The sequence below is a fragment of the Panthera tigris genome, chromosome B4, assembly GCF_018350195.1.
Source record: "Panthera tigris isolate Pti1 chromosome B4, P.tigris_Pti1_mat1.1, whole genome shotgun sequence".
NCBI classification, from domain to species: domain Eukaryota; kingdom Metazoa; phylum Chordata; class Mammalia; order Carnivora; family Felidae; genus Panthera; species Panthera tigris.
This window is the reverse complement of record NC_056666.1, coordinates 16,416,015-16,440,211: the sequence shown is the minus strand read 5'-3', so window position 1 is coordinate 16,440,211 and position 24,197 is coordinate 16,416,015. Positions and strand designations below refer to the sequence as shown.

Sequence of the window (24,197 nt, the reverse complement as noted above, 5' to 3'; positions counted from 1 at the left end):
CCTGCTCTTTTCTTAAGCTTTCAATTAATCACAATGAGGGGCACCTGGGTGGTTCAGTTGGTTGAGCATCTGACTGCGGCTCAGGTCACGATCTCAAAGTTCGTGAATTTGAGCCCTGCATGGGGCGCTATGTGACAGGTCACAGCCTGAAGCCTGCTTCGGATTCTCTGTCTCTCTCTCTGTCTGCCCCTCCCCTGCTCGGACTCTGTCTCTCTCTCTCAAAAGTAAATAAACATTTAAAAAAAACAATCACAACAAAGACAACCACAATGATGAAACAGCAGCTAATACTTATTGAACAACTGGTTTGGGGCAGTCACGGTACTTGTTATACACATTAACCCATTCAATCCTTACACTCACTGTTAAGCTGGGTACAATTAGTATGCCCTTTTCATAAATGAGAAAATAAGCCAGGCATCCAGACCCAGCCTCTTAACCACCGTGTTCGTCATCCATTAATAAAAGATAACCTGATGATATTCTTCTGTCACTAAACTCCTATTTAGGCCGTGGAAGCAATCTTTTCTTATTTGACATCTCCACGTAACCTAAAAGAGCAAACGTAGCTCTCCAGGTACAGACGGCAGACGGTGAAACCCAGAAGAGATCTAAGTGCATCTGCTCAGAGCAACCAGTCAAAAGTTGAACCAAAGCTCTAATGTGATCAGTCAAGTTGTAAGTATTGCCATTTAGAGCCCAGCACAGGAACAAGACGAATATGGTGGTTACTGGTTAATTTCATCCCTGCACCAAATGTTTCTGTCTGCTGCTTTGAAAATTTGACTTCCCGGAACAATAGAAACACAGACAGATCACCTAGACTAGAAGCAACCTAAACAATATAATATGTAATAACATATTATTATATGTTATTCTTTATACAATATAACAATGTAATAAGTGAGGCAGAACAGAACATACCCTGTGGCTTTTGCTAGGCATCAGCAAATAAAGTTGCCTTACCTTGCCTTTCATTACAACGCAATCTTCCTGCCTGTTGTTTTCATGGCTTGGTTCCCCCCGCAGCCATTTAGTAAATGTTACCGGGGTGCCATCGCTCCACTCAAAATACATTTGGATCTTGATGTCATTTAAGCCAATCCATAACTCATCATCTGGCTCTAAAGAGGAAGAAAAACACGAAATCAATGTGCACATGTTTTCTTTCCTAAAATCAGGAGGTTATCGGGAAAGGAAGGCTCCCTGCTTTATTAACAAAAGTTCAACTCCCTTAAGATTATAACAGATAAAAGACCATTCTCTTGAGTGTTAATCTGATGTGTCAACTACACTTTATGTTGTCAATATTAGTTTCATTGAGCAACGTATTCTTTACATTGTGAAGGCAACTGTATTCTTTTATTGTACAAGTGTAACTTGTATCTCCTGGGAGTTGCTAAAATGAGGCTGAGGTTGGTCCATCATTACCCCCTGTTTTGTGAAGCTACCCTTTTGTTATAAATAACTTTCCATACAAACTGTACTCATTGTGTTGGAAATATGACAGCTTACTTATACATTAATCTATTTGAATATCATTAAATCTCATGAATGTTTTAAAGTACTATTAAAAACCACTTCTAGTTTACTTACTATGTTATTATTAAGAACATTCCAGATATTAAAGCTTAATAACTGTACTAGGAGTGAGAAGATATATAAACGAAGGAGTTGAGCTGTCTCTCCCGACATTTAGGACTTATTTATTGGTCTATAAATATAAATGAATCTGTAATCGTGTTCACCATAAAATACCAGACAAACTCAACTAAGTAACAAATAAACGTTAAAACAAAAATAACCAGGTACAGATACAAAATGTCATCATTTTGTTTTAAAATTCTATGAAGAACATTATTGACCTTATCTGTAGTTATAATTCCAAAAATATTATAACTAAAATGGAACAAAATGTAAGGCCTAAGTCTTCATGCCTAGAAACATACATTTGCAAATTTAAAAAAATTAATGAATATTTAATTTGTTCTACTGGAAATTTCATCATGAATGCTTGACTTTCGTCCTTTAAATGGCAAAAATAAAATTACTTGCCAAAGGACTATAAAGATGATGTTGTAGTAGAAAATGAGAAAAATGCCACACTAAATAGGAATCTCCCTAAATGGTTTAATCTCTTCCTCCTAAACGTTGTCTCCCAACTTGCTTTTGGAGAAGTCGCTGATTGGCCCATTGCCAGCCCCAGCAGATGTTTCCAGCACCTTGAGGCATGAATGACGGTGCCAGGATGAAACGCTTTTCCTTTCACTTAATTTGGCAGCTCATGATCTTTTGGGCAGCAAATGTAGGCTTCAAAATGACCTCATATGCCCTTTCAGGATTTAGGTTCAAAGCTAATAAAAACCTAAACTCTCCCCTCGCCCCCGCAATAAGTAAATAAAATAAAAATAAAACCCGAAACTCCCAAGGCCCACAGTTAAAATAAAGTGTTAAGAGTTCCCTATAACATTTTTTCTTACTACATTGTGCACCCCCATCTAGCTTTTGTAATTCCTAAACACAGCCTACACTCTATAAAAATATATGATACACAAGCGGAAAAAGTCATTAAACCAATTGTTACGAGTCTGTTAGGGAAGCTGTCTTAGTTGATGTAGTCATAACCTAGGTGCGCAAGTCCCAATTTCTCCACTCTATTTCCACAATCAGTATAAAAAATATCCAAAAAAAAAGATAATTATCTCAACTAGCTAAAACAATTTTTCTAGGCTTTTGATCCAGAAATAATAATTTTACAACTTTTCTTTACCTTTATCCATATTATTTTCACTGTTTTAAATAAAGAAGTCTTATCCATGACAAAAAAGGGAAGGTTTCCCTAGTAAAAATTTATTAATTCCTCTTCTGAATTGAAAAGCAACCTCTGGGGCCCCTGGGTGGCTCAGTCGGTTGAGCTTCCGACTTCGGCTCAGGTCATGATCACGGTCTGTGAGTTTGAGCCCCGCGTCGGGCTCTGTGCTGACAGCTCAGAACATGGAGCCTGCTTCAGAGTCTGTGTCTCCCTCTCTGTCTCTGACCCTCCCCCATTCATGCTCTGTCTCTGTCTCAAAAATAAATAAACATTAAAAAAAATAAATTTTAAGAAAAGCAACCTTTGCCAGAGGCAGTTCAAGATGACAGCATGGAAGGATCCTGAACTAACGTCCTCCCATGCAGACAACAAATCTATAGCTACATATGGAACAGTTCCCTCTGAAAGGAACCTGAGAACCAGCTGAACAACTACAGTACAACAAAAACTGAAATACGGGTAGGAGAAACAGAGACCTCGTCTTGCCAAAAACTCCACCAGGGTGTAGCCACCCACCATCAGGAGGGTCTCACAAATATGGAACTTCTCCTCAGGGAGTAATGGGTTTGTGTCTCACACCAGGCACTCCCCACTCTCAGGATGTATACTGGAGAGATAATCCCCCCAAATGTCTGGCTTTGAAAACCAACGGGGCTTAAATCCAAGAGAACCATAGGGCTGTAGGGAACAGAGAATCCACTCGTGAAGATCTCACATGTGGACTTACTCACCCCAGGGCCCGGGGAAAAAGTAGAGCCTAGACCACATGCAAAGGAGATTCACTTGATAATCTTAAAACTTCTGCCAGAGGGGCAAAAGCCTGTTGGAACTCTCTCCAGAGAAAGATGTTGACAGGCACCATTTTACCTTCCTCCTCTCCCTTGCTTGTGCTGGCACTGGTTGCCACCATTTTTGCCCTATCAGTCTGATCCACTATTGCCCACCCCACCACACTGATGCTGTAGCCCTTCCAGAGGCAGGAGCAAGGGCCCCATGCCCCATGCCACTACTGCAGCCCCAGAAACAGCAGGTACCATTCTGCTTCCTCACAGCATTTCCATGCACAGCCAGCACAAAGGATGCCCATTGAATCTTGGGCTCCGGTAGCCAGGAGGGACTGTACGTCTGGGCCCCATAAGTCTGAAACAATTGCAAGAACAGTTCAAGAAACAAGTAATGAGCAGAGCAAAGTTAAATGGTAAGGATGATGCTCACACAGGGCCACCACTTTAAGACTGAGAGAGATTACTGTTTCACATAAAGAGGCAAACAAAATGAAGAAACAGAGGGGGCACCTGGGTAGCTCAGTCAGTTGAGCATCCGACTTGGGGCTCAGGTCATGACCTCACAGTCCGTGAGTTCGAGTCCTGCATCAGGCTCTGTGCTGACGGCTTGGAGCCTGGAACCTGCTTCAGATTCTGTGTCTCCCTTCTTTCTCTCCCCGTCCCCCACTTATGCTCTGTCTCACTTTGTCTCTCAAAAATAAATAAATTTAAAAAAAAATTTTTTAAACCAGAAGAATATATTCCAAATAATTAAAAAAAGAAAAAAGAAACAAGATAAAACCCAAGAAAAAAACTTAAAGAAATGGAGATAAGTAATTTACACATACACAACATTCCATCCAAAAACAGCAGAATATGCATTCTCTTTAAGTACACAAGGAACACTCTTCAAGAAACACCACATGCTAGACCACAAAATAAGTGTCAATAAATATACGAAGATGGTATGAAACCAGAGATCAACTACAAAAAGAAAACTAAACACCTAACTTTATACCTAATGGAACTAGAAAAAGAACAAATAAAACCCAAAGTTAGTAGAAAGAATGAAATTAAAAAGATCAAAACAAAAATAAATGAAAGAGAGACTAAAAAGATAACAAACAAGATCAATGAAACTAATAGCTGGTTCTTTGAAAAGATAAACAAAACTGACAAACCTTTAGCTAGACTCAATCATATAAAAGGAGAGAAGGTGCAAATAAATAAAAATGGAAATGAAAGAGAAGAAATTACAACTGATACCAAAGAAATACAAAGTATCATAAGATACTACTATGTGCAATTATATTCCCACAAATTGGACAAACTAGAAGAACTTGATAAACTCCTAGATATATACAATCTTCCAAGACTTGATCATAAAGAAATACAAAATCTGAACAGACCAATTAATAGTAAGGAGAAGTAATCAGTAATTAACTCCCCCCCTCCAAAAAAAGTTTAGGGTCAGATGACTTCACCAATGAATTCTACCAAACATTCAAAGAAAACTTAAAGCCTATTTTTCTCAACTTTTCCAAAAAATTGAACAGGAAGGGAAGCTCTAAAACTCATTTTATGAGTGTAATATTGCCTCAATACCAAAAGCAGACAAAGATAACACACACACACACACACACACACACACACACAAAATTATAGGCCAATATCCCTCATGAACATAGATGAAAAAATCCTCAATAAAATGTAGCAAACAGAATTCAACAATGCATTAAAAGGATCATGACCTTTGGGATTTATTCCAGGGATGCAGGGATGGTTCAATATCTGAGAATCAATTAATGTGATGCACTACACTAACAAAATGAAAATACAAATCATATCATCATCTCAAGGGAGGCAGAAAAAGCAGTTGACAAAATTCAACATCCATTTATGATAAAATCTCTCAGCCAATTGGGTATAGACAGAATGTACAGTAACATAATAAAGGCATATATTGTGAGCCCACAGCTAACATACTGAATGTGAAAAGCTAAAAGTTTTTCCCTTAAGAACAGGAAAAAGACAAGGATGGCACTTTTGCCACTTTTATTCAACATACTATTAGAAGTCCTAGCCAAAGCAATTAGGTAAGAATAAAAAATAAAAGGCATCTAAATTAGAAAGGAATAAGTAAAACTATCAGGATTTGTGATGACATGATTTTACAGACAACCCCAAAGACTCCACCAAAAGAAAAAAAATGTTAAAACGAATAAATTGAATAAAGTTGCAGGATACAAATAAATTTAATAAAAAATCTGTTGCCTTTTTATACACTAACAATGAACTATAAGAAAGAGAAATTAAGAAGACAACCTCATTTTCAATTGCATCAGAAAGAATAAAATACCGGGGAATAATTTAACCAAGAAGGTAAAAGAAAATTCTAAGACACAAATGAGAGAAATTGAAGAAGACACAAATAAAAAGATAGTCCATGCTCATGGATTGGAGAAAGGACAGTCTCTTCAGTAAATGTTGTTAGGAAAACTGGAAGCCACTTACAAAAGAATGATACAGGGCCACTATCTTATACCATACACAAAAATTAATTCAAAATAAAGACTTACATATAAGTCTGGAAACCATAAAACTCCTAAAAGAAAATGTTAGCAGTAAGCTCTTTGACAATGCTCTTGGTAATACTCTTTTGGCTCTGACTCCAAAGGCAATGGCAACAAAAGCAAAAATAAACAAATGGGACATCAAACTAAAAAGCTTCTGCACAGCACAGGAAATTATCAACAAAATGAAAAAGCAACCATACTGAATGGAAAAAGACATTTGAAAATCACATATTCATTAATGGTTTATATATAAACTATATAAAGAATTCATACAGTTCAATAACAGAAAAACAATCTGATTTTAAAATAGGCAGAGGATCTGAATAGAAATCTTTCCAAAAAATACATATAGATGGCCAACAGACACGTAATAAAAGATGCTCAAAATCACCAACCATCAGGGAAATGCAAATTAAAGCCGTATGAGATATTACCCGACACCTATCACAATGACTATTCTCACAAGGACAAGAATAACGAGTGTCTGCGAGGATGTGGGGAGAAGGGAACCCTCATGCACTCTTAGTGGGAAAGTAAATTGTTGCAGCCACTGTGGAAAACAATATGGAGGTTCTTCAACAAATTAAAAGTAGGACTACCAGATGATACAGCAGTTTCACTTCTGGGTATTTAAAGAAAAAATCACAAACACTAACTCAAAAAGATATATGCACCCCCATGTTCCTTGCAGCACTATCTACAATAGCCACGATATAGAAATGCCTAGGTGTCTATCAATGGATGAATAAAGAAGATATGGTATATATATATATATGTTCCATTGCATGTACACACACACACACACACGCACACACGCACACACTCAAATACTATTAAAGCCAAAAAAAAAGAATAAAAACTTTCTAGGGGCACCTGGGTGGCTCAGTCGGTTAAACATCTGACTCTTGATTTCGGCTCAGGTCATGATACAGTTCATGAGATCGAGCGCTCCTTCGGGCTCTGTGTTGACAGGGCAGAGCCTACTTGAAATTCTTATTCTCTATCTCTCTCTGCACCCTCTTCCTCTCTCTCAAAAGTAAATAAAATAAATATTCAAAAATTTGTTTCAAAAAAAGAATAAAATCTTCCCATTTACGACAACAGACAACACGGATGGACCTTGAGGGCATTACGCTAAGTGAAATAAATCAGACACAGACAAATACCATTTGCTCTCACGTATATGTAAATTTAAGAAGCAAAACAAATGAGGGGCACCAGGGCGGCTCAGTTGGTTGAGCTTCGGACTTTGGCTCGGGTCATGATCTCACGGCTAGTGAGTTCGAGCCCCACATTGTGCTCTGTGCTGACAGCTCAGGGCCTGGAACCTGCTTCCGATTCTGTGTCTCCTTCTCTCTGCCCCTCCCCCTCTTGCGCTCTGTCACTCTTTCTCTCCAAAGTAAATAAGCATTTTAAAAAGACTTGTTTTTTAAAATAAAAAACAAAACAAACGTACGGACAAAACAAAGCTCAGATACAGAGAATAGATTTGTGGTTGCCAGAAGTAAAGGCAGGGGATTGGGGGGAGATGGGTGAGGGCACCAAGAGGTTCAAACTTCCAGTGATGAAATTCAAAAATCACGGAAGTGTAATGCACAGCACGGTGACCAGAGTCAATGCAGGTAACCAGGTTTAGTGCAGTGATCATGATGCAATGAACACACATGTGCAATCAAGGTTGTACACCTGAAACTGATAAAAAGTATGTCAATTATACTTCAATAAGAAACGAATAAATAAGTAAATAAATAGAAGCAACCTTTGCCACCAGCTTCGCTACATAACTATAGCAATAAACATATCAGCTTCTGCTATTACTGCATCATGTTATAGAAAGTAGAGCACAATTTGCTCTTTGGGCCTATGGCCTCTTAACGAATCTGTTTTTCACGGATTCATTTGTAACACTTTATCACCTGCTATACGTATCATGACTTGTAGGTCGTGATATTATTCAGACCTATCAGTCTTGATCCCATTATTACCGTCTAGTCTGATTTCTCCAGAAGGAGTAAATATAAAATCGAGAAATGGCGTCTAGGCGGCAGCAGGCTACCATCAGGGCCTAGTGAGCACAGGAACATATGCGCAGGGGAAAGAATCCCATCTGGCACCGGTGTAGGAGTCCTAGTGCTTTGGGGTCTTTGCAGTCTCTCTCTGGGACGACTTTACCAATTCCTGTCTATTTGTCAACTGTTTGGTCTTTTCCCCTCGCCACGGACTCCTATCAACGTTCAGGCTCTACGTGTCAGGAAGCAGCCCTCACCATCGTCACCAGCCATTTCCTCTTGTTTTGCTGGCTGGAAATGGACAGCTGCAGCTATTTAGAAGTCCCACGGGTGGAAGCAGAAAATGATAAACATTTAATCAGCAGGTATCCCCGAACCCCCGTTATCGTTAGGTTCCTCCCCGCCCGCCGCCCCTTCACGGTGAGTGTTCCCAGCTCCTTCTCCCCAGTGTTTTGTTTGTTGGTTTGTTTGTTGACAGAACCAGTTTTTGAAAGCTTTGCAATATTTTGTTTAGTACATGTTCTATATAATCTTTAAATTACATCCCTAACAAGGGAGCATAAATTTCTTTAAAAGATTTAGGCCAACACCCAACCACCCCAATAAAATATCCTGGTTGTTTTGTTTTGTTTTTTTGCTGCTCAACACTGTGACAGCACTAGCTAGGTTAACAAAGAAAATAAAGGCACCTGGGTGGCTCAGTGGGTTGAGAGTTCGACTCTTGATTTCAACTCAGATCATGATCTCACAGTTGGTGGGTTCCAGCCCTGCATCGGGCTCCGCACTTGTGGTGCGGAGCCTGCTTGGAGTTCTTTCTCTCTCCCCTCTCTCGCTCTGCCTCTCCCCTGCTTGCTCTCTCTTTCCCTCAAAATAAATACATAGACTTAAAAAAGAAAGGAAAATCCAGAGTATGAGATTTAGAGATGTTTCTGCTGAGAGAAAACATGGGCACTAAGAAAGAAAATACAGGGGCTCCTGGGTGGCTCAGTCGGTTAAAGCATCCAATTTCGGCTCAGGTCACGATCTCACCATTCCTGAGTTCAAGCCCCATGTCACGCTCTGTGCCAACAGCTCAGAGCTTGGAGCCTGCTTCTGATTCTGTGTCTCCTCTCTCTCTGCCCCCCTACCACTCATGCTCTCTCTCTCTCTCTCTCTCTCTCTCTCTCTCTCCAAAATAAAATAAACATTTAAAAAAGAGAGAGAAAGATCTTTTAAAAAAGAAAGAAAATACATATACACAAATACTTCCAATAAATATTATTGACAAATTTAAGGTAGGCTGCTCTGAATCCGGATTATACAGGGAAAAACAATATTTTTTAAACTACCTACTAATTGATTACATATCAAAAGAAAAATAAGTCAAATTCTCTTTTTGTGATACAAACTCTTTAAATTTCTAAACAATGTTTTACTTTCATGCAGGATTAATATTTGTTGTATTAAATAATCTAACTATTAATTTTAAATCACTAAGTTTAACATTTATGATTAAATTTTCTAGTGATGGGAGGAGAGCGGGAGGAGCCAAACATATTACAGATTTAAAAGTTCTCACCATATCCCAGCTGGGAGAAGATAAAGTCAAATTCCTCGATGCTGTGGATACTGGCTAGATCACCACCTTCCTTCCTACATGCAGTCAAGGCATCTCTTTGGATTTTCTTCTCCTCTCTGTAAATCTTGTAGCAGTGGCCTGCATATGGCCACCACTGGCTTGGACAGTTAGTGGGCACATCACTTTCTAGAGAAAAAAGAGTTTGGAAAACATTTAAGAGGGAAGGTTGTTCTCGTTATAACAAAATTTTCCATCATTCTATATAAAAAAACAGTTCATAGTTATAAGCAACTAAAGGTAATATTTGTTTTTCATCTTTGGCATACATATTCACTAAAGATAAACCAGGTTGGGTTTGCTTTTCAACTAAAAACTATACGAATCCATCTTTCATTTTAAAATAAACTACTGGTACCTGAGTGGCTCAGTCGGTTAATTGTATGACCTCGGGGCAAGGATCTCATGATTCGTGGGATCGAGCCCCACACCAGGCTTTGCACTGACAGCTCAGAGCCTGCTTCAGATTCTCTGTCTCCTCCTCTCTCTGACTCTCCCCTACTCACACTGTCTCACTCTCTCTCAAAAATAAACATTTAAAAAATAATAATAAAATAAAATAAAGCTACATGTGAAAACTCTTTTTTTAAAAGAATTATACCTACAAAGCCACACTAAGATGCAACAGATCGTCGCATTTTATCGTCAGCAAACCTGTACTAAGCACGTTATGTAAATGTTGGAGGCACAAAAGATTTGACATACAATACGTTCCTTAAAAGATTTCAATTTACTTTGATTTTGTGGACACTAGGGAGCCAATCATCCCTCAGAAGAAGGGCAATACTCAGAAAACAAGCACAAAAACTGGGTTAAAATGGGGAATAGAATGGGTGGGGGCAGAAGGGCCAACAACGAGCCACAGAGACCAACCACAGCAGCATGAGCTGGCCACCTGTGCCTCTGCCCCAGCCCATTGCCTCTGGCTTGCTCCCACAAGGTGGCATGTGATCCTGTGGTGATCACAGGGAATTCGATTCAGAAGTCTTTCAGGCAACACCTGAGTTTGCCACAAGTTGTGTGACCTTGGGCAAGTCACATCACATGAACCAAAGTAACCATATATAACATAACCATATTAACCATACTAATATTAAACTACCCATCCTCACTGTGTTCTTCTGAACTACAAAGCATCTGAGATAACGTTCCTATAAACTGCAAATACCACACAATTATTATTTAAGTCAATAGGTCATAGTGGCCAACATCCTAATTATTACTACTAATAGTTACGGCCAAATTTCATAAATCTTGATTTCGCATTGCAAAAAAATGTACTGTAATAGTCATGAGCTGGGGAAAGTGAAGGGAAAGATGTGTGGGGCAGAGACTCATATTAGTCATCCTTGTATGCCCTAGAACCGGCATGGGCCTGCCATATGGCAGCGGTGATGAATGCTGGTCAAGAAAAAGAGCGGAAGATATATGTGCTACACGGCAGCTTCGCGTTACCGTTTACAGAAACGATTTCAAACTGCAGTTTAGCAATGCACCTTGCTTACAGAGGGACCGTATTACCAAATGAACCTTAATTAGTATATGTGTTTGGTAGTACATGCTCTCAGATGTGCTGCCTTAGTAAATGTTCAATACAGTGAATGTTTGTTATTCATTTCATGAATCCCTTAAAGCCATTTTTCCTTAAAGACTGGGACTGTCTGCCACATCTTTGTTTGAGTCCAGGATTCGGTTTACAGTAGTCATTTAAGTAAACGGTCACCCACGATGACTGCATCACTGTAACAGTAAAAAATGCACATACTTAAAAATTCTAGCCCCTCAGTACAATTGAGATATTGCACACTGTCACGTTGCAAAAAAAAAAAAAAAACAGAAAGAAAAGAAAAGGAAAGGAAAGGAAAGGAAGGAAGGAAGGAAGGAAGGAAGGGAAAGAGAAAGAAAGAAAGAAAGAAAGAAAGAAAGAAAGAGAAAGAAAGAAAGAAAGAAAGAAAGAAAGAAAGAAAGAGAAAGAAATAAAGAAAGAAGGAAAGAAAGAAAGAAAGAAAGAGAAGAAAAAGAAAGAAAGAAAGAAACAAACAAACAAACAAACAAACAAACAAACTTAGTATAACTCTGGAGCCCTCTGGTGGGATATTTTGAGTTTGCTACCTAGGAAGCTGAAAATGCAGCAAATGCTGAGGACCTCAAAAACTGAACGGATAACCTTAAAAAATATCTTAAAACATGAAGATAACCAATGAAAAGGAGTTCCATGGGACAGCCACAAAAGATCACCCGTTCCTGTAGAGCAACACCGTCCAACAGAGATATAATGTAAGCCGCAAATGAGAGCCACATACATAGTTTTAGATTTGCTAGTAGCCACGTTAAATAAAAGCAAATAGAAATGGGTAAATTTAATGTTAATAATATATTTTATTTAACGCAAAATATTTTCATGTCAACATGTGATCGATAAAAAATAAATAATGAGATATTTTATGTTTTCACATGCTAAGTCTTGGAAATGCAGTATGTATTTTACACTTAGGGCACATCTCAATTCAAACTAGCCAGGCTTCATGCTCTCAATGGCCACTTGTGGTTAAGTGGCTACCGAATGGGGCAGTTCAGATTTAGAGACCCAGGATTTGTGAATAAACAGGGTAGCATTGGAAGGACCAACAAGGTACAAGGTAGAACTCTTGCCCAAGAGGGTCACCAATCATGGGTACTGTGTCATTTTCTTTTTTTTTTTAATTTTTTTTTTAATGTTTATTTATTTTTGAGACAGAGAGAGACAGAGCATGAATGGGGGAGGGGCAGAGAGAGAGGGAGACACAGAATCGGAAGCAGGCTCCAGACTCTGAGCCATCAGCCCAGAGCCCGACACGGTGCTCGAACTCACAGACCGCGAGATCGTGACCTGAGCTGAAGTCAGACGCTCAACTGACTGAGCCACCCAGGCGCCCCTGTACTGTGTCATTTTCACTCTCTTATGCTTTTCCAAGCTCTGGTTTATTTGAATTTATAGATAAGACAGAACGATTAACCCAGGAAATACAGAGAAATTCAAAAACCAATGTCAAGGGGCGCCTGGGTGGCTCAGTCGGTTAAGCGCCCGACTTCGGCTCAGGTCATGATCTCGCGGTCCGTGAGTTCGAGCCCCGCATTGGGCTCTGTGCTGACGGCTCAGAACCTGGAGCCCGTTTCAGATTCTGTGTCTCCCTCTCTCTCTGCCCCTCCCCTGTTCATGCTCTGTCTCTCTCTGTCTCAAAAATAAATAAACGTTAAAAAAAAAACAAAAACAAAACCAATGTCAAAGTGAACGTTAGCAGGTGAAACAAGGCAGGTATTGTAGAGAGATAAGAATAACTTACTGAAGTCTTGACAGTATGAATGAATTTTCACAGAAAGAACAGGTATTAATATTTCCCCTTACAGATGAGGAACCTACAACGGGGGAGTTAAGAACAAGGCTAAATTCCAGAATTCTGCTTCCTGTACCAGGGAAGCTATAAAACAACTATTCTCCTCTTCCCCAAAGTGGCAATTCCAAATCTTCTGAAGAACTGTATGAGCTTTTCCAAGAAGAAAGAATCATACTATTTCTCCTATGGGAGGAAGAGAGGATATGAAGTACAAAGGCGACTGAGGTCTCCTGGACAATGCCTGCAGTCAAAATGGTGCCTCTGTAAATATCAAACCCAAGAACCATGACCCTTATCTGGAGATCTTGACCATATCTGTATCTATTAAAATTGCAAACACACCCACTCTCTGATCCAGCAACACCACTGTGAGGAATGATCACATGCACGAAATGGCACGTGTAAAAAGTCAGTCAGTCTAAGATTGTTTGTAATAATAAAAAGTTGGAAGTAAATTGAAGGTCCATTAATAGGTGACTGGTGAAAAAGTCTACATGGTCTCTCTCTGCAATGGCTATGGTGCAGCCATAGAAACAAAGAGGCTATTTATGTATCATATGGAAAGATGTCCAAAATTTTTAAGTGAAAAAAAGTCGAGAATATATGTACAGTATGCTTCCATTTGCATAAAACAGAAAAAAATAATTATCAGCATATTTTTTATATATTTATTGAGTAACCAGGTGAGGATAAACACCCAGAAACAGTTCTTTACCAGGGAGGAGAAATGGGTGTTAGAGGTAAGAGGTGGAAGGAAAATACTATTATTTTCTATCATTTTGTGCCTTTTGACTTTACAGCCAGGCAATGAAATTGATTTTACAAGTCCAGGAGAAAAGTCAAGAATGCCACACTGTCCAGTTTCTCCAGAAGAATCCATCCAGCCATACATCCAGCCATACAGCCCTTTAGAGCATTAAGTGTCCCTGCAAAAACAGCTTATAGTGAAAAAAGTGTAGATTGTTTGCTTTTCGTCAAGGCAAAAATGCCTTAGTAATTTAATTCTTCTATAAAAGTATAAGAGAGAGCATAATTGGATTCTTTTCCCAGAGTCTATCCTAAATGTAAAAGTAAGTTAGTACTTTTGGGATGTTTTATCCCATTTCTGTGAAGACTTCCATTTGAGATACTAAACTTACAGCATTAGAGCCTATACGGAGCCTTAAACAGTGAGAATATAATAAAAACATCCCTTTCAGATATTTATTTCCTCTCTTGGATTCCAGTTTTGTCACATGTGCAAGTTTTATATATCCTCTTAATATCCTTTTCCTCATCTAGAATGTGTGAATAATCATGCCTACCTCACAGGGCTGCTGTGAGGACAGAATTCTGATTGCTGTTCTTTCAAAGGCTTTGTGCATGCCCGAACACCACAGCACACTCCGGAAATGTTACTGCCCATCACCAGTAACCAACAAAAAGAAATTCTGTAGGAACATCATTATATTTACTCCATAAATTATCAACAAAACCTCTCATTTCACGCAGTTATGTAAGCTATGATTTTCTTCTTTCAGTGATAATATTTTATATACTTCAGATCAAATGGATCACTCACCAGAGGGAATCACAAAAGAATTCAAAGTTGTGTTGCCTTTTTTGCAAATATAGCCTAGCTTCTGAACACATTCCAGATTTTCCCATTTAGCATTTTTCCCAGGATTTAATGACACACAGCTTTTTCCAGGTTCTGTTGATGGACTTCCTTTGGGGAAAAGGAAAAAATCACAGTGGGATTATCATAGGTAATACAAGTAAATAGCCCCCCAAAACCTCACGTCTTCATCCTTGGGATTTAATGGATCTCCATTCTGTTATCTGCCGCAAATTCACCAAGAAAGCTTTTACTGACTGACTGCAGAGCAAAAGACATGTTGCGTGTCTATTTCTTTACTTGTTGTTGGACCATTTCGATGTCTAAAATGTTGATTATACACGCTTGCTTCTCTGAAATAACTCCCCCCCCCAGAATTTCAACAAGAAAAGCTAGGGCTTATAATCCTGAACAGCCTTCACACTGGGTTTGGTTATGTATAACAGAGAGGTACTGAACAAAATACAAGAGACGTGATGCTCTAAAGCAGCCATATTTAAAAAAGGTGGACACCTACCAAACAGCTAAGTAAGGCTAACTGTGAAGAGCAAACTAGAGAATTTCTGAACACGGGAAAAATTTCCCCAACTAGGGAGAGGAGACAGAGAGGACGACAGTGAAGAGGAGAAAGACAAGAGGAGGAAAGCTTGGGAAGCAACATGACACAGGAAATGCCAATCAAGTAAACGCGAAACTAAGATTGTTTCTCAAGATTTTCAACCCAGTCTACCGAAGAGTTTTAACTGCTAACCCCTCATCCCCTATCTTACTGAAAACTGATAAAAGAACCAGATAAAGTCAACGTCGGGAAGGCAACGGATACAGGCAATGATACCCACATCTCTCATGCGTTTTTGCTCGTTCATGTAGGATTTTAAAACCAGTACTCTGAAAACTAGTTCTGTCTCATACCTGAAGCCAAGGTGATGAGCCACAATTTATTAATGACTCTGCTTTGTGACCTGCCACATGTATATAACCCAGACCTGGACCTCACTTTCCCTTCCTGCAAAATGAGAATCACATCACCTGCTCCGTAAAGCTTTTGTCAGAAATTTTTAGAAGTAGTGAAATAGCACACAAAGCGAACCACTGTTAGTGATAAGGACTTTAACACAGCAATTAATTGTCTGTAAATGGCTACCATGCTTATGTGTTGCTTGATCAAAATTTTATGCAATGACCATTGCTGATATTCCACAAGGTTTCTAATTTTAGTTGGAAGAAACTCTCCTATTATTTCAGAAGGTGATTTGATCTTGTGCCTACTACTTCCCAGGAATTTGGTTTAATTTCTTTTCCTTTATCATTAATATTCCAGTTTCATCGCTCACTTTCACTGAAGTTATACCCCCTCTTTTCTCACTGAACTCTGGGAATGCAAGTGCAATGCAAATTAAATATTACAGTCATCACCCAAAACTGTAAGGTAAATAAAGAGACTTGCCCGACATACAATAACTAAGCAACAAAGAGTAAACTCTATTTCCTGAAAAAAAAAAAAAAGATCATTATTGATTGATCTGATTGAGCCCAACTGCCATTCTCCCATTTAATTGGACTTTAATCCTCACCCACAAAACTGACATCTGATATTGCCTTACAATGTTGATTTCCCATGTTGTAGAGGCAAATAGAGATGACTCTAGCGACAGTCCCGTAACTATGCATGGAAGGAACGCACTGGAAATGGAATTTCAGAGTTAAAAGCAAATCAATTTAAACCAATGATTAGTTGGTTAGTTCTGAGCATTTTCTGTCCTCCAAAAAATTAGAACGCTGTTAAAGGCTTGATCATCACCCAAGTGTGTTTGTGTGTGTGTGTGTGTGTGTGTGTGTGTGTGTGCGCGCGCGCGCACGTGTGTGTGTGTTTAACAATTAAACTACAAATTGCCAACAAAAGTGCTAATAATTATTGTGCTAGTGTAGAATATCATCATCTGTGGCTGAAATATTGTTTTAATCCAACTCTATTAGATTAACAACAGGAGAAAATGATGTTAATGTAGACCTTAAGATCATTATGACAATGACAGATATATTGCAAATATCTCAAGGCTCACAGTGAGAAATTGTCCAGCCCCAAATAATTTATATTTGCTTAATTTCATACTTTTTGTGTGTATAAATATAAATACATATAAAATCTTTCAATACACTATATAGCATTACATAGTATATATATCTCATAAGTATACATTTTATACATATGCACTTTCAATTGGAACACTGTAAAATTCAAAAATTTGATTTTGAATATAGTACCTAGCAAATCAAGTATACTCAGAAAATATATACTTTCACAGAATCCTGTATTGATTTGTGTGATTATCCTCTCAGACAAATCCCTATCCTGGGAAGCAGGTATAACCTTAAGGTTTTAGTCTCCACAAATCACGTTGGCAGATTTCAAAGCAACATGAGAAATGGTCTAAATTTGGTAAAGTCTCGCAATTCCTTTCTTTGAGCTCTATATGTGAGATGAAGAAGATCTCCATGGTATCCAGATAAATTGAATTTAGATGAGTTTATCCACAGGCAAGCTGAACTCTACCTGGTAACCAGTTCAAATACCGGAATGGACTCCCACCACTCCACTGCCAGCCACTGTTGAAACTCAGGCTGTTAAGTCCAATCCAGAGTCCGGAAGTCAAGGAACTGGTTAATCCTATAGAATAAAAGCAAAAACAAAAACCAGACTGACATTTGGAAAAGACAATGAAATCAAATGCACAATTAAGCAGTTGACTCAAAATGTATTTGAAGGAAGTAATAAAAAACCATGCCTAACATTTCTCCTTTGATTCTCCTAACAACCTGAGGTAAGCACAACTACTGTCTCCATTGGCAGATACAGAAATGGAGGTGAGAGTGTAAGATTCTTAGTAAGATCTATTAAGATTCCTGCCGAACTTCTAGCCCAGATCTGACCAGGCTTCAACCCACCGTCTTGAATACGCCTATACGCCAGTATGAACGTGCTTTTCATTTCTCTAGCATCAAACATTAACATTTTTACTTCATTTTAGAGCACAAGGTTTATTTTGGATAAAATTCAGAGTTTTCTACTAAAAAACATAGAAATGTTTTTTTAATGTTTATTTAGTTTTTAGAGAAAGAGAGAGACAGTGTGAGCAGGGGAGGGGCAGAGAGAGAAGGAGACATGGAATCCAATTCAGGCTCCAGGCTCTGAACTGTCAGCACAGAGCCAGGCGCAAGGCTTGAACTCACGGACCATGAGATCTCGACCTGAGCTGGAAGTCGAACGCTCAACCAACTGAGCCACCCAGGCTCCCCTCTACCATAAAAATGTTTAATAAACATTTCAATTTACCAGTCTCATAAATTATTACCCAGTCTTACATTCCAGGACTTATTCTAAGAATTTTATTTCATGACATTTTTAAAACTCACTTTTTCTTTTCATTCAGATTTTGCTTAAATTCTAAGCACAAAATCTTTGGCTAACAGGAACAACGCTTTGTTTAGGCACTTCATAAATCATAATTACATTGCTTCGAACTCTGTGCCAGGCCTGATCTGGGATTAAAAAAACAAGCCACAAGGACCTCAGCCCTCCAGGGTCAAATACTCTCATCTGTTACTACCCGAACGTTTTTAAAAACCACAGTTCTCTGTTCTGTCTATATTCCTTTTAATTCATTGAAGAGTTCATCAAACACAAAACTGTCCTTTGTCTTTAATAAAATACCAAACTCAGGTGGGTATTTTTGTCAATGGTGAGAATTACCACTTACTCTATTTAGAGCGCTGTACTTGTTCATTTAATCCTCACAAACCATGATAGTGTCTCATGACACCAAAGCCCAGACTCTCTAGTTCTGATGTAACCAGCTGAGCTCTCTGACAGTTGCTACCATTTTCCCCAATTTTTCATTAGCTTAATATAGGCACACATTCGTGTGACCAATTCAAGTGAATGGAAGTTACAGCGACTCAGTGGCAAATAATCATATCTCACATTTATTACACCTACTTCCATGAGAGTGCAAATGGCTGTCTTAGAGGTCATGTGACCTGAACATTGCACTCAGTTGACTTAGCATCTGGCGGAGAGGTACTTGCAAAGGGAGGTGAAAATACCCACTTGAGGACATCGATTAGGTTGTGATTAGGTGGACTGAGGCTTAACAAACCGAACTGAATTCAATACTGGAGTTACTTATTGAAAAGTAAACCCTATTGGGTGATTTCTTTAAATAAATAAGAAAATAACAGTGGGATGAAATTAAACTCTGGAATGTAAAAATCAGTGAAGATTAATGCAGATTCACTCATTTATATCAAGCGTTCTGAAAACAAAGTTTGAGTTAGCACAGCTCTTGTATGCTGGTACTTTATGTACCTTGGGAGGTATCTAGCCCAATTCCTTCATTTTACAGAGGAAGAACGTAGAGACGGAGAGATTAAGACACGCGGGGAGGATTAGTGGATCAGGATTGGAACCTAGGGTTCAGTGTGGTTTCTCCAGTGGATTCAATTCCTGTTTAAATTAAACTTACCTGTGAGTTACTACCCCTTCTGGATATATTACCCTTTCTAGATAACTCTAAATGTTAGGACACCTTTAAATACACAATAATGACCTAGACAGATATTTCTGATATGTGTCCTTCCCTCCCAAACAACAGCCCATGCCAGAACTCACTCTCGTCACCTGCGAAGACTCAACTTTTGGTTCCCCAAAGTTGAGATCTTACCAAAAACTAGAAATGTTTACTGTAAACTATACCAAGAAGATGACATTATCAAAAGGGGAAGTCTTTATATTTCTTTAGTCTTAAATCTCTGGGATGAGTGGCACCAAATATGACTGCTTTCACTTAAAACATAATAATAAAGCGATAAAAATTTACTCATATTAAATCAATTTTATAATTAGTCATCTTATCAATGGCCTCCTTTTAGTTTAGTAATTATGTTTTGTGTATAGTAAAAATACAGTTATTAAAACTATTTTGAGTACCATATGATTGCTTAGATCACTTTAGGGTAAGTTAAAGAAACCAACTAAAAAATAGTGTCCTACCTCATTTACACAACAGGTAACTTATAATGTGTCAAGAGGAAATACTCGTCCACCAGACCGTGCCTTAGAAATGTCCTTCTAGGGTTGGATACTACATTATATGTTAATGATCACTCCATGAAACACTATTGAACCCTGAATGGCTTTTTTCATACATCACTTAAAATTGCAGTGACTTGAATAATAATTCTGTCTGTACCTACAGAGGCGTATGCTAGAGGAAATGATGCCAAAAGTAGCATTTCACAAATGTTAAAGACAGCTATTTCCCGAAGTCAAATCCCCTGGCATTGTAAACAATTTATTAGTTAAGAATATAAGCATATGTAACTTTTCAAAACTGTAAAGAATTCGCTGCCTATAGGAAAAATTAAAGTAGATTTTCATCTGACATTGCTGTGTTTGGCATACTGAGAAAAGGTGATAGCTTTTTCAGGGAATTATCTATCCTCTGACGTCCCGCACATGCTCTAGGTACTGGTAGGCTTATTTTCAAGAGCGAAATTAATAAATACCTCTCAAACCAGGGCCTAACATGTAACAAGTGCCCAATAACTGTAAGCTGTCTGACTATTGTTATTACTCCTTATTGAATCAGGATCGGCAAGAAGTGTGTTCAGAAACAAAATTCAAATTTTGTGTTAAGTAGGTCACTTAAAGAAGATGGTCGTCATCCACAGATTTCTTTCTCGAATGTGCTTTTGTAATTTCATAGAGAGACCAAGGCTTTGCTAGCGATACTACACAGAGGATCACTTCCGCACGCTGAACGTTTCAATTCTTGATTTTTCTGCACACTAGTCTGAAACGGTTATACGCCTGCTTCTGCGCTTAGGTATAATAGATGATGTGTTCGTGTCCGGTGTTACACTTTGTTTTCATCTTTTCTGTATCATGGTCCAGTACTTTTTCCAGCCAGCCCCCAAAACAATCAGGGTAATGAGCCAGCTTTCAGTTCCTACATCTTATTTCGGTTCTGTAAATCTTAACCCTGCACATATGTGGTTAGAACTCTGGTTCGGGCATTGAGGATTACATAGCGTCCCAGCATTTTGGGGGTAGAGACGGAAGTGAGGATATAATGCAACGTGTGTGGGTGATGTAAGAAGGTGCCACCGGGCAGAGCGGTAAACCCTGCAGGCAAAGGGAAATCAGACTGTTAGTTTAGGTTAAGTTCACTGAAACAGGGAGCTGTTCACACCTAAATTAGGGTTCTCTGTAGTGCTTCGGGGACCACCAGATCCTTGCTCACTTTGTGAGAAGGACCCGGGCAGAGTGAAACGGAAAGACAGTACCTGGTTCCAATGCAACTATTTTCTGAACAGGAGGCACTGGGCAAGTTTCAACCTTCTCCCCCCTAGTCTGTTATTTCATCTATAAAGCGGAGACAATAATATTCATTTAGGAGGTAGGCGTGAGGTTTAGAAACAAAGCCCAGTGTCTGGCACACAGGAGCCGATCCATAAATGACAGCTAATTGGATCTGAGCGTCATAAAAATGACTTGGATGGTTTTGTTTTGTTTTGAATGTTTATTTACTTTTGAGAGAGACAGAGACAGAATGCAAGTGGGTTAGGGGCAGAGAGAGAGAGCGAGACACAGACTTGGAGGCAGGTTCCAGGCTCTGAGCCGCCAGCAGAGAGCCCGACGCGGGGCTCGAACCCACAAACCGTGAGATCATGACCTGAGCTGAAGTTGGCCGCTCAACCGACTGAGCCACCCAGGCGCCCCTACTTAGACTGTTTTTTTTTAAAAAAAATTATATTTACTGCTCACAATCCTCACATAGAATAAGCCTTAAGAGTGTAACTATTTGTGGGTATTTTTGTTTTGTTTTGTTTAGTTTTTAGTGACCTGTTGCCCCAAATAGATCACAGTCCTTCACTCACACCACTGTTTTCCAGATTCTTCCCCCAATACATCCCAGTAAATCCTGAATGTCATGAATATCTTCCCTCCAGAAAACAAAATGCTGTTTATTTCATGAACTCCCCTTCAGACTCTTTCCCCCCAATCCATGATATTTTTGACTTAAAGAAAAGCAGGAAATACTCCAAATTTCATTGGAGAAGTCATTCTTATCCAGGTTTCAGTTAAAATTTGCTGACTAAAATTCCGGAGGCTTGGATAAGATTCAAACAAGTATCTGAGGTGAACTGAGCCTCTGAATCTCTTCAGGCTTGTTGGCTCTCCTGAGGGACACAATAATAGCTCTGGCTGATTAGGAAAGCATTTCCTGCCGCAGCTGCTGTCCCTCCCGCCAGCATTACCCCTTTCCTCTAGGCAGCTGGGGAAGGCAGTGAAAAAGTAACCTGTGTTCAGTCCCTTGGCTTCCAGAAAGCCAAAAATCCAGTAAAACTCGGATGAGTCAAGATAATACAACCCACAGATTCCCCTAAAAAAAAAAAAAAAAAAAAAAAAAAAAAAAGCCAATTGAAACCATTTCAACCTCTTTGTAAAGTTTTTATTTTAATTCCAGAATACCTCACCCAATTTTCCTCACAAGTGCCTTTCTTAATCCCATCACCCATTTCACCCATCCCCCACCCGCCTCCCCTCGGGTAACCATCATCATTGTGTTCTCCATGGTTAAGAGTCTCTTTCTTTGGTTTCTCTCTCTCTCTCTTTTCCCCTTTGCTCTTTTGTTTTGTTTCTTAAGTTCCACATACAAGTTCAATCACACGGTATTTGTCTTTCTCTCACTGACTCAGAAACCATTTCAACTCTGAGAGAGTTCTTCTCTCACCCATGCCAGTGCGCACAGATAACACCAGCATTGTCTTCAATCATCCCTTCTCTCCCTGGATCATCTACGTGAAATTAGTTGTGTCTCTTTCTGGGCTTTCTGTCCTTAATTTTATGCATGGTTGTAAGTATTAATCACTCTGATACTATGTCCCAACACTGGGAAGGCCCCCCAAACCAACACAAGACCGAATAACTGAGCAGACTGAGGCACGATTCCTTCTCTGAGCTTATGAATACACAGCGAGGTCAGATTGCTTTTCTGTTGTCAGTCTCGTGAACATGCCCCAGAATCAGCTGGATGGTTGATAATATGCCGATTCCTGGGCCCCACCTACTGATCCAGCATCTCTGGAGTTTGTGCCCACACGTCTTTGTTGTACCAAAGTTCCCCGGTGATTTAAGCAAGTTCACATTTAAGAACCACCGAACTTACTGTCTCCTTGCCATAAGCTGACCGCCCATCCAAGCACGAGGCTGGATTTCTAGATAATTATTTTTTGTGTGTGCTGCACCATCATTTGTCAGTCACCAGACATTCATTGAGACTCTCTTCCTTGGAAGGTTCTGTGTGAATCTCTTGGGGGTTTGGGGGTCATAAATATTCATGAGACATCCCTCATATCAGCCATTTGCTCGTATAATCCATCCTCCACATAGCATTCAGTTTTCTTTCTTCGTGGCACTTCTGTGGCACGTGTATTTATCTGTTGTTTATGTCTGTTTTCCCCACTGGACTTTAAGCTCCATGTAGAGAGGACATGACTGGCTTCGATCACCATTGTGTCCCTATGACCTAGCATAATACCTCACACACAGATACCAGCCCCCTTGTTGAATAAATGAATGAAAAATAACAAATAAATGTATTTCTAATCTTGTAGGGGAAGTGGAACATATAGGTAAGTAGCTATTATAAAAGCAGTAAACAGGGGCACCTGGGTGGCTCATTTGGTTAAGCGTCCAACTCTTGGTATGGGCTCAGGTCATGATCTCACAGTTTGTGGGTATGAGCCCCGAGTTGGGCTCTGAGGTGACAACACGGAGCCTGCTGGGATTCTCTCTCTCCCTCTCTCTCTTTCTCTGCACCTCCCCGATGTGTGTGCACATGCTCGCTCTCTCACTCTCTCAAAATAAGTGAACAAGGGAAATGCAGATGGAAATGGATAAGATTGCATTTCAGCTGTATAAAATTTTGGCAATTCCAGGTACGAGAAATGGCATGAGATTTAAAGATGTGGTGGTGAGAAAGTACGAGATAAAGATGAGAAACCCAGGGGCTCCTGGGTGGCTAAGTCGGTTAAAGCATCCCACTTCGGCTCAGGTCAGGATCTCACAGTTCATGAGTTCGAGCCCCGCGTCAGGCTCTGTGCTGTCAGCTCAGAGCCTGGAGCCTGCTTCAGATTCTGTGTTTCCCTCTCTGTCTGCCCCTCCCTGCTCCCACTCTGTCTCTCTCTCAAAAATAAATAAACAATAAAAAAAAAAAAAACTTAAAAAAAAAATGAGAAACCCAAACCCTTCTGTCGAGACTGCAAAATGCATCTGTCAGGGGGCAGATGACAGCCTTTGAATGCCAGGCAAAGGTGTTTTGTTAATTACTTGGTAGAAAATAAGAAGTCACTAAGGGCTTTTCGAACACAGGAGTCATAGGCTCA

General features: G+C 39.4%; 1 protein-coding gene across 2 annotated transcripts in view; it reads right to left on the bottom strand.

The window, feature by feature from the left end:
• MRC1 (mannose receptor C-type 1) overlaps positions 1 to 24,197 on the bottom strand; it is a 97,952-nt gene that overhangs the window by 50,336 nt on the left and 23,419 nt on the right. For both annotated transcript variants that reach the window (XM_042991176.1, XM_007081268.3), the window contains 4 exons: positions 17,302 to 17,415; positions 14,712 to 14,858; positions 9,720 to 9,905; positions 967 to 1,124 (listed from right to left, as the gene is read on the bottom strand). In XM_042991176.1, coding sequence (XP_042847110.1) covers positions 967 to 1,124; positions 9,720 to 9,905; positions 14,712 to 14,858; positions 17,302 to 17,415 — 605 coding nt within the window. The remainder of the gene's footprint in view (positions 1 to 966; positions 1,125 to 9,719; positions 9,906 to 14,711; positions 14,859 to 17,301; positions 17,416 to 24,197) is intronic.